This window comes from Atta cephalotes (assembly GCF_000143395.1).
Source record: "Atta cephalotes unplaced genomic scaffold scaffold00011, whole genome shotgun sequence".
In the NCBI taxonomy this organism is placed as follows: Eukaryota; Metazoa; Arthropoda; class Insecta; order Hymenoptera; family Formicidae; genus Atta; species Atta cephalotes.
The window spans coordinates 2,588,011-2,600,274 of record NW_012130075.1 but is presented as its reverse complement, the minus strand read 5'-3'; the positions used below and the strand labels follow the sequence as shown (position 1 = coordinate 2,600,274).

The 12,264-nt window shown below is 36.1% G+C and overlaps 1 protein-coding gene across 1 annotated transcript in view; it reads right to left on the bottom strand.

The window, feature by feature from the left end:
- Positions 1 to 12,264, bottom strand: part of LOC105617009 (iroquois-class homeodomain protein IRX-3) — a 31,303-nt gene that overhangs the window by 15,127 nt on the left and 3,912 nt on the right. Inside the window, exon 2 of the mRNA XM_012198590.1 lies at positions 2,497 to 2,991. Coding sequence (XP_012053980.1) covers positions 2,497 to 2,991 — 495 coding nt within the window. The remainder of the gene's footprint in view (positions 1 to 2,496; positions 2,992 to 12,264) is intronic.

Genomic DNA, 12,264 nt, shown 5'->3' with positions numbered 1-12,264 from the left:
GAACGAACGGACGACCACTACATACAACTACTAGTATACTAATATAGGTTTAAGGTAAGTAATAATATACCTACACCGACTAACTAATAATACTAATACTCTCTCTCTCTCTCTCTCTCTCTCTCTCTCTCTCTCTCTCTCTCTCTCACGACACACATACATATATAATAACATCTTAACTTGATATGTTATTAATCCTCTGTTTCCAATCTGAGTTTTTTAAGCGAAATCTAATTCAAATTTCTGACATAAGGAAAGGCGAAGTCTCATTTCTCCTCTTAAAGAACTATTTAGTAATGTAACAGAGATGTTGAAATGTAATCCTGAATTTTTTTAAAATCCTAGAACAATAAAAAAAATTTAGGCTAACCGGAAAAAAATCTAGACTGCAGACGGATGAAGTAAAAAATATGAATGCAGTCGGAGGATTAATATCAGATATCCGAAATACACACAAAATGACAGACGAAATGTTTTTACACGATAACGTTCGGGGCTTTGCAAAAAGCAATGTTTGTGACAGGAATTACGCTATATAAATCTACGAAACCGCAGCCAGATAATCACCATGAACAGTGTAAATGCGAATGCCGCAGAGCGGAGGTTAGAAGATAAACGTTTTCTTTAAAAAGCAATACTTAATGACTTTATACAAGTAATATCGCGAACGTCGCATAGTCTGTGCACGACCTGTACAATCTGCTCCCTCGTTAAGAACAGGCTATGGCTATATACTCGCACCCCTTAAGCTCGATCATAAAGAGCGACGATAACAACTCGGTCTTAGTGACAACGACTCGACAATATGCGACAGTGTCCTACTGTTACGGTAGAATAGATTCATAAATTTCCGCTTCGTCGCTATTTCTTCTTACATGCTTCGCGTGTGGTCCGATAACGTTTGTCCAACGCATGGACGAACATACAAAAGCACTTCTTTTAGATTACACATTAATAATTCTTTCCCAGTCACCTAATCATGATGACATCGCGAATCGCTGTACGAGAAGGGAATAACGGTGTGAAACGAAAAGAAGTGCTTTTTTTCTGCACGCGTAAACGAAAGGCGCGAATTGCATCACATCGGAAAAATTGGATCGCTAAACTTTGTTAATCCGCTAAATAAACACGTCATTTCGAAACATTCAACGAAGCCATGAATATAAAAATTCGTATCAGAATTTAATCTGCACTCAGTGATACAGAAATATAGAAGTTCGTTCATACTGGGATTTAATCCACGTGATAAAAATTTTACGGCAGAATATAACGTTGCTACTATTGCCGGCTCGCACGAAGCATTTATCGATATTGGAGAGCTATGTTGAACGTTTCGACGATCTGAGATCAACGGTAGTGCGCAGGAACGCGGAAGTACTGCGAGGAGAAACCTCGCATCCCGAGTTTCCAATGAACTCTACGTTCAGATATTAACCTTTTAGTACTTCACGCCAAGTTTGAGAAGCATTTGAAAGAATGGCAAGTAGAATCCGAAAATATTGACAGAATTGTTGTAATTTCTACTCGGAGTATAAAGAAATCTTCTTATACACGACATTTACGAAAATATTTGCACAGAATTATAAATGCATTATAAAGAATTGTCATTTAATGGTTTATAATATCTTTAAATTATATTTCACACGATATCATATTTTGTTTTTAAGTACTTATATAATAACATTATACTTAAAACAATTATTTTTCTTTTATACGCTATATTCTGCATATTGATGATATACATATTTATTTAGCTTCATTTTAAAATTTTTAAATGCGTTAACTCAACACTTTGTCCGACAATGATAATTAATTCTACAGTTACACACGTGAAATTAATTTGTTACTTAAGGAAATGTAGTTGCTTACAGGAAATAATGGAAATTACTGATTGTATAAATATCTTAGGCTATTCGTATCACCTAGCATCTTCACATCTAGAATTTCCGCTTGAGTCTTTTTATAGTATTATGCAGAACAAACAAGATGAGTTACATAAAATGCACTATATCATGAAATATATTTGCTTGTTTCTCTAACAAAAGAAATAAACATAGTTAGCCATATGGAATACAGCTATACGAAATCCAATATTTCCGGATTATATTATCATCGATAGAATCGTAAAATCCATGATATCCTTTGTTTCACGAATTGCTCCAGTCATGCATCGATATTATCTCTCCCCCAGGCTTGTCGATACGCTACTTTTCTCACTGCGAGGAAATTCTAAAAAGTTTACACCATATTCCGTTGCGACAAAATACTATTACAATCGATTCAAAGGCTAGTGTCGAGCGCGTAGTTTAACTGTGTAAACAATTATGTATTTTAGTGGAAATAATGCATGCGAAGTTTGCAGAGAATGAAAAAAAAACCCTTCGTTCGTAGTCATGGAAAGAAAAAAACGCGAGCATAGAACTGTCGAATTTTGATTTCGCGAACTTTCACCTCGGTCCTTTTCATTTCATTGTACACTCAATAGCATCGACTCACCGTGGGCGTGTAGAAGGGTGCTTGCTCGGCGCCCAAGCTAGGAAAGTACGCAGCCATACCCTCAGACGCCGCCGCCGCGGCGGCGGCCGCGTATGGCGCGCTGTACATAGAGAGCGCGGCCGTGGGTAGGCCACCTAGACGCTGATAGCCACCCAGCAGTTCGTACTGGCAGGAGCAGACGGTCTGGCCTGTCAGTGGATCCGTGAAGATTGGCCGACCGGTATCGCAACACCTGGCTGCAGTAGGACCCCCGGCCGATGGTGGCGGATGACCCTGGGACGGGCTAACCGAGGTAGTGGGACTGCCAGGCGGTCTCACAATCGCGCTCGTCACGGCCATCCTCGCTTGCGACAGACCGGCTACGTCCAGAGGATGATTCGTCGTCGTACTGGCGGCTACGCTGCTGACCAGGGACGAGCCGCCCGCGCTGAGGATTACACCGGTGACAGGCGAGGCCGAGGACGGCGCCAACGACGAGTTCACTGTCACAGGACACTGTAATCAACAAGATCATAGAGCTCCAATCAGTATCCAATTGAAAATTGATTTAATTAATTGATTACACGTGAGATTTTTTTCCAAGTTAAATTCAAGTTAAATTCTTTGTGAGACCTATACCTTTCTATCAATGTACATTAATTTTAATCTCAGTTCAATTTACTCTGCATATTTTTTTTATTCTTAGAACTAGAAAAATATGAAGAGTTAATTAAGATTAAAATTAAAGTACATTGAGAAACAAGCGTTAGGAGCACATATCTCATTAAAGATTAGATATATCGCTACGAAATCTCAAAGTATCGACAACATGTTACGACGTGTTGCAGCTGGCGAATAGTACGAGGCGATCTCCGTTATGAAAAGGTGAACGCATCAGGCTTCCCCCTTTTATTTCCACGACTAAACCGAAAATCTACGAGCTCTGGGCATAATGCCGGCGAGTCTCATTAATTCCATATCAAACACTACGGCTAAATAGATTAGCGGGTTGAGTGCCTTTCGCGCCCGGGAACCTAAACAAACCCCCGTGCAACACCCCTACCCCGTAGAGAGACGCTCCCCGCGATTGTCCCAGCCAGCCATCCATCCATCCATCCATCCATCCATCCATCCATCCATCCATCCATCCATCCATTGCCTCGTTTCGGTAGCCCCAAACATATTGTCGAAACCCCCGTACGCATTGTGCTGGGGCGAAAAACCCATGCGCGATACGCATTATGGCGTCGAGAGAGAGTCGCGTTAATGCGTGTCCTCGATGTGTCGCCGATGTTTCGAGGGCCAACTGTCGCACGTTAGCCAAACGTGTGTGCGTATGTACGACAAATACTGTATTTCCATTATGTTTCGATGCGCATTGCGATTGACGACGATAAAACTAATATAAAACAATTATGCATTATCCATATAAAGTAATTCTTCGGTTTCGGATTAAAAAAATGCGTTTTAGAGTACAATTTCTCTATCGACGAATCGATTTAAATATGAAAATATCTGATAGACCAATTTTACAAAAAGAAAAAGAAAGGAAATTTTCTCGAATTAAAAATACGTTCGATATTCACATCGCGCGTAAAGGAACTTGTCCTTCGCCGGATACATAATCATACATTCGACCATTCTCTCCGAGAAATCGTAAGATTCCAGGGAGTTCGAGGGAAAAGCCGACGATGGCAAGAATGCGCTTCAGGACTCCGAATCGGGCAAAGGGTTAAACGACGAAGCGTGTTGGTGAGTGTCCGCTTGCACGGGCCATAACTCAGTCCTAGTCCTCGAGAGAGGAAGCCAGCTGAGTTATTCGATGCGATCGCATCGAAGCTGCTTGCCAGTCGCAACCGTGCAAACCACAGCGGCAACTATATCACCTTTGAGGTGTCGCACAGTGGTGCCTAACGTAGTTTTTTTACAAATGAAATCTTATTCTATCATATTTTTTACAATATAACGAAAAATTGATGCAATATTTAAAAAAATTCTATCATAACAAGAATCGAATATTTCTCTATTCTTATTTTCTATTATTTTTCCTTCATTTAATTTTATTTATTTTTTTTAATCATTTATAATAATTATTAAACGGAAACTGTAACATTAAAATTTCCATAATATGTTACGTATACGTGTATTTGTGTATATACAGGATGACAAGAAAGTCATACAGCTTTCTGTTTTTATCAAATTATTATTCAGGTAACACGTTATTTATTGTTATTTTGATATTAATATGACTGCAAAAAAGGGTTAGCTTGCTATCCTAAGTAATAATGTATATTTATGAAAAATTCTGGAGTATGTTAATTACATCTTATCAAATATCAAAAAGACTCTGCATCAAAAAATCTTTATTGGTTCATTGGAAAAACTGAAAATACTCTATTGATTGCCCAGGAGAATTTATTTACAAAAAGGTGCGCGGCCATCGTTGATGCATTCCAAAAACATTTTAAAATTTGTACCAAAGCTAAAGGTAGCTATTTTTTGAATGTTAATTATTAGTTTTAGATATGATTAAAACTTTAGAATTTTATGAGCACAAAACTTTGTGCTCAAACTTTTTTATTACCCTGTATAGATAAAGCATATTTATAAAATTCTTTAATTTGTCAAAGATCTTATAAAGATCATAAATTTTCAATAATTTATTAATATACATTAATAATCCAAGAAAGAATATTTATGAGCGCACACGCCTTGCAGAAAAACTTGACAATTGAAAAAGTATTATGTTAGGTTTAAGCACCACTGGCTTCATCATCGCTATCTCCTTTAAAGTAGCAAGGTGGCTTCGAAGCAGTATTACGTGGCATACATCGTGCTAGTAGTGATCGACGAAAGCAATAATTATTCGTATGGCGTATATATGTCGATATATCGACGCATTAGCTGTTCGTTCCCTTGTTTGTGCCACGAGCGCGCTAATTGCCATCACTGTGATTTCTCTCGTAGATGCTTTCCATTCAAGGGACACGTGTTGAAGAGTGAATTGCGATTTAACAATCACGTTACAATGCAGCAATGTCGATTTTTCCCTTACGTTTGCTGAAATTTTGAAGTAAATTACATTCGTTATAATTGTGTGTCTCACATTGATTAATCGTTCTTAAGATTGAAACGCGACCATCAAGTTCGAAAAATATTGCAGATTAAGTAGAAATTTGAGATTTCGCCTGATTTCAACTTTGTTCATGCTAGGTGTATATGAAATTCTTTTTTTACGTTTGATATAAAATTTCTCGTATTAGAGCGATTTTTATCATCCGTTGCACGCCAGCTATTTATTAAAACTAGAATCATTCTACATCATTTGGATTTATATTTATGGATATTTTAAAAGGAGAAAGATTAATAAATATATATGTCAGACGTCAACTAGAAAAATAATTGACTCGATTTTTCTCAAATATGTTAATCTCCGACACGCGAAAGGTGACATCTTCTTCGTATATTTCCCTTTTTGCGACATTCGTGTAATTATACGTTACTTACACTTGATTCCGTGTAAAGTTTCGCGCGAACATCCGTTACTTGATACGTATTATAAAAACCGGTTGGCGATAAAGTGGACAAGCGATCGTCGGGATGTACCTGCATTGCGAGTGAATGAGTCGAACGAGAATTCGTCGTCGGAGAATATACATGAATATTTGAACACTGCAGAAGGAGCATCGCACCGCTTAGTGTCGATCTGACATCTTCGAGGAGTTTGTGGAAAGTTACATCGGAATCTCTCGACTCGCACGCTGGTTGTCATTCAGGTACCCAGATACCTGAATCACGACGACCCATCGCTCACGCGTCGCGAAAAACCGATATCGCACGCATCGCGCCGCGAGTCGATGATCGATGGATCATCATCCGAGTCTGGGAAAAAAAACGCATGTCCTCGGATTAAAACGACCGTGAACATCGAGTACCTGACGAGCAACTAAGAATCAGTACACATCGACAGCATCTGGCACACGCATCTTACTTATGATCCGATTTGTATGCGCGATGCAACGAATAAATGTAGAAACAAATAATAGCGCGATCAGCAATGTTTCTCTCGGCAGTAAAAAGCTTCGCGAAAACATTGGCTGGAGGATACTAAGATTGGAATAACAAGCTAATATTTTCAAAAAAGTGTTGAGATATTTAAAGGCCTATTTGAAAACATATAACCGAAATGTTAATTCTAGCTATACAGACACTCTAAGGTTTCTGAAATCTCAGTGAAATTTCGAAACTTTATACGAAAAGAATGGTTTTGCTAAAGTATTTAAAAATTTAATTAGATGGATCTGAATATAATTTTATTAGACTATTAAAATAATTATGTAAAATGCTTAAATTAATTGCTAGAACGTCAAAATTTTTTTACAGTATTACTTATCATGCTTGAGTCTCCTACATAATTATTTTGATGATCCAAAAAAATTATTTTCAAGTCTATCTAAATTTTTAGATTTATCATCAAAATCGTTCTTTTCGTATATATTATTATTCGTATATATTATTTTCGTATATATTATTATTAGTAGAATTAATAAACTAAAAGTCACATTTTCCAATATTTATTATGGTTTTAGACTATTTTTGAACGAAGAAAGACATATTTTTAGGTCACTTCTTTTTTTTCTTCTTTTTCTTCTAGTAATCATATACATATATGAATAAGTATGCATAGCTAATGTTAATGTAATGAAAATATGAGAATAATTTATATTTGTCCATGGTTCAACATGAGTTAAATGATAAATAATTTACATATATGTAAAAATTAAGAGTCGTAATATCTGGAGACATGTGCTTATTTTGCTTTAATTGGCAGATTAAGTCATAATACACGCAATATATCATGATGCGCGAGTAAGTTTCAATTGTCGGATCTTGGAAGTTGGACAATCCACGAGAAATTTATTCAAGTAAAATCCGAGAGGAGCCACGGGTGTCTTTCTTCAGCGAAGAGCTCGATAAATGTAAAAACTCAGGTTGACGACGGTGATGCTCCGGGCGATACGGAGTGTCAGATAGAGAAGCTTGTAAAGAACGCGAATAGGAGGTACGTCGAATAGGAAACGAACGGCGGACCTCCGCAGCGCGACTGCACTTCCAGGATTTATAGGCCATTCGGAAGAGAATCGGTTATCCTGTGGACACAGATGCGCCGGTGTTTGCGCGCGGAGCATTTGTCACGCGTGTCCTGTGAGCGAAAAGGGACCGGCGTGGCGGCCGATCCGGATCCTCTTTATGCGTGCCGATGATGCCCTCTTTGCAACGAGGCCCAACCAAGTCAATATTGACTCCAAGCCAGATTGATGGACCTTCCTCGCGTGTGTGTTTAGGACTCGCAGTACTCACTTATGTTCCCACCCCGCACGACTCGTCTATCCATATTTCTCTACGCTCTCCTTTCTCTCTCTTTTTCTATCTTCCTGCCGTCTCTATTTGCTAAATGTTACATTCGGAAAAACGTGAAAATCTCTGCTAATTCCCTATAGTCAGACAATACGATTACAATTATTTTTCAAACTCAAGATCAACTCTGATCAATGAAATAAATCTTTTAAATCTGTTGAAAATTTGAAATTTAGTATGACTTCGAAGACTAGTCGTACGGAAATTAATGAACGAATAAAAATGTCTAATACATAATAAAAATGTTCAAACACATTAAAAATACAAAAGAATTAAAAATTAAAATATCCGAATAATTCGGCGTGTAAAATAAAATTAATTGGAAATACGATTGTGGAAAAATAGTTTTTATATTCGTGATTTAAACGAGTCGCGTAAACCATTTGTATGTTCAAAAATATCTGCGCGAGTCAAATTTTAAGTAGCAATACTTAAAAATGTAATGATCCTCTATTTCCGGGGATCAGTTATTCTTGCAAATTCAATTTCTGCTATGACAAGGAATCAATATTCTCCAGTCATAGTGTTCTAAATATTCCGCGTAAATGGTTATTTTTCTATATTTAATTCGTCCATTCGTTCGTCTATATTTTCTTTTCAGAAAAAAAAATTTGTGAAAAAGCAAAGAGTGAGATTTATGCTTCTGTGCTGACCACAACTGCGATTGCGGAAAACAATTGGGGCGATTTGTGAAATCGCGTTTCTCGTAAAGTATCATCGATAATTTGCCAAGTATCATCGATAATATGCGCGCGATATGCAGCTAAATTAATTAACTCCTCCCTGCTAATCGCTTATGGTCATACTCCCGTGCCTCCGAGGGGAGTAAAATGCGGCATTATCGTTGGCGTTGATCGTCGTGGAGGGGAACGCCCGGAACGTACATACAAGCGTATCGTTCACGGTTCCCGGGGGCTCGCGGTGAGCTCTTGCTCGCGTATTTCGACAAAAGCAGAACGGCGAAACTGCGAAGTCGTCATCCAACACCGAAGTTTCGCCGTAAAGCGATTACCAACGACCACGTCGACGACGGTCGGCGGCGGCGGCGCGTTATCAGAAGAGGACCTGTGGTGATACAATAGCGTACATACGTACGTTACTCGGTTTAACATTGTGACGAACGATACCACCACTACGCACCGAGACAGGGCGATACTACTTTCGTCCGCGTCGGCGTAATCGCATTCTCGTTGACGATGCTTACGGAAGAGCGTTACTATGTTACGGCTATGTGGTTACTGTGTTACCGGTGACTTATCGTGTGGGAGAATTACTACGTGTAGCTGCCATCGAAGCTGAAACATATCCTGGTGGTAAAGGATAAAGAACATAACGGAGTGTTTTTTTTTTAATTAAACCCTCAAATACTGTTATGAAAATTATACTTAGTTCTAAAGCGTCCTGTTTAACCTCTTCAAACTTTATATACATGGCAATGTACTTACATCAAATTTGAAATTATCCATTGAAATGATTTAATTCTATCGACATTATTTGATTGAGACTAGATGTACATAATAATATTTAAAAAATGATCAAAATTTAACTAAAAATTAATTTTTTAGTACGAATTACTTATTAAAGTATCTTGAATTGAATTTAAAATAATTTTTTTAAAACATGATTGCATAAATCTGAAATAATTAAAGTATAGAAGACAAGCCAGAATGGAGGAAAATGAATCTCCGCCAGACATGAATTTATGATTGACGGTTTTACACTGTTAAATTTATAATTTCGAATTATATCCAATTTGAATTATTTTTAATTTTTGTAGGTCGCCACTACTTTTCAATATGTCGTTAATTTAATTGAAACAATAGAGTTAAACTATTTTAATAGAGTTTAACTAAAAGAAATATATTAATTTATTTTGACACACATCCAAATTTAGTTATTAATAATAAATGCATATGCTATTATAGATATTGTTTACTTTGAAATTAATCAAAAGGGATTAATTTTTATTTTGACATATGTAAGTTAAAAATAAAAAATGTAAACTCATTAACTCAACCGATTATGTCACTGCTTTTTTGATATCTAACAATATATTTCACTCAATCACATTACAGCGAGTCCATTGTAATCATTAATCCATAATCTTTAAAACGATTGATAGAAAAAAGTTCAAAGCTTTTTATCTACAATTTAGAATCTTATAGTAACCATTCGGGGGTTGTATACTGTAACTTTTGTTGGGGTTAAAATGACTTATTGCTGTAGTCAAAAATTAACATTCAGTCTGTTATAAATAATTCGTCAATATTGTTGAATTATTTAGAGAATTAATATCGTGTTATCAGTGGCAATAACTACTTAATTATAAATTCGAGTTAGAAATTTTTAATCAATTATTCGTCTTATTAAGTAGAGATCACTCCATGTGATCCGATATGAATTTTCCGAATGTCGCTTGTGATGGCTGTCGCTACCTACTAATGTGAACACGAATGAAACAAACGTGTCACGGCCGAAAGAGCGAAAAGGACAATTGGTGCGAACTTGCAAGAAGCCGAGGGCGGATCTGAGTCAGCTCTAGAGACTGGCTCGAGTAGCGCTAAGTCAGCGAGTGAAACAGCGCTAACCGCTGGGCGCGAACTTACTACCGGCGATCGTATCTACATATATATATCTATATATAACGTGTCGCGACACGTCGTCGCTCTGCCAACTTGCAATAATATGGTCATTCATAATTTTTATATAGTCGCCGTCAATGGAGAACCCTTCTTCCTTCCTTTCTTTCTTTCCGAATCGCCATCATTGAACGTTTTAGTCACACAATGTGTGATGCACAATCTTTGACAAATCTCTTCCCTTTTAAATCAGTATTTCTCTCTGATAGTTTCCTTCGGTAGTTTATTAATTAATTATTTAATTAAATACAATTAAATATATACTAAAAATGTGTTTTTATATTTATGACTATAACTTTACGATAAAATATTATAATTAGGAACTTTATAGTTATTATGTATCCCATAATTATTTTCAATGTCAATTATATATTTTTCAGTGTATAGAATTATAAATTAATGCAATTATTATCATTAACAATACCAACATCTTAGCATAATAACTATAAAAATAAAACTTCTCATCATAATTATTTTATATCATAATTATTTTGCAATTATGGTTATATAAATACAAAATTTTTCTGTCAGTGTACAATATTATAATTATCGCGATATTTATTCATTATTACAATATATTATATCACAATCACATATTTATTTATGATATCATCGTTCGGAAAAAGTAAAAGATACGAAAATAAGCAATATCATGGATGCAAATATTCCATTCCTGTTTGCGTGAGCACTTCTCCAAAAGTTTTGACTCAAGTAGGACTACCTTCCAAACAGATAAATACATGTGATACACCGATCATATCATAATGTACTCAGAATGTATTTGGATATACTAATCTAATTACGTAAGTCATTGACGTATCGTCCTCGTCGTGCTGGCTATCTATTATATCGATATCCTGATTAAACCGTTACGTCAGCCGTATCACACGAATTTCCCGTCGATTCGTATCGCAATGCGATGTGCGTACACGGTGATAACAAGAAACAGGTAATTACTTAAGGTCCAGCAAAGTCCACTATATGTCCCACATAAAGATTTATGTATAACGCATTGTCATAAAGAAACTCGTACATAGAAAGATTATTTTGTTGAAGTATTTAAAAATTTAGTTAAATACAGAAAATAATTTTGAAAATAATTTTATTAAACTATCAAAATAATCGTGTAGGACAATTAAACTGATTTCTAAAATATAAAAATTTTTTCAGTGTAGCTCATTATGCTCAAGTTTCTTATATAATTATTTTGATTGCCCAATAAAATTATTTTCAATCTGTATAGAGCTAAGTTTTTAGATATTTCAGAAAAATTGATGCATCTTATGAAACGTGGCTGTAACTAAATGAAATATAATAAATTGATACGGGAATACGATACTTGCTACTTCTAGGATGCACTCAATAAAATATGATCACGCACAAATCTAGATTGAATTTTATAGTGGATCCTGATACATGTCTTCAGCAAAAGATAGAAGCGAATTAGAGCTTGAAGCGCAAATCTTCGATTCATCTTCGTTCATAATCAAGTTAATTCGTTGCACCGTTATCAACCAACTAGTGCCGCGTCTAATCTCGTAGTCGTCATAACTAATGTAAACCGATCGTATGTCAAGGCAACACGACACGAGAAACTGCAGAGTGTACACCGATCCAGGTTTCCCGTATCGCTATTTTTATTTTAAATGTAACTTTTTAGCAAATAATAGTATATATATATATATATACATGTACATATACACACTTTAATACAAAACATAATTCAAATATA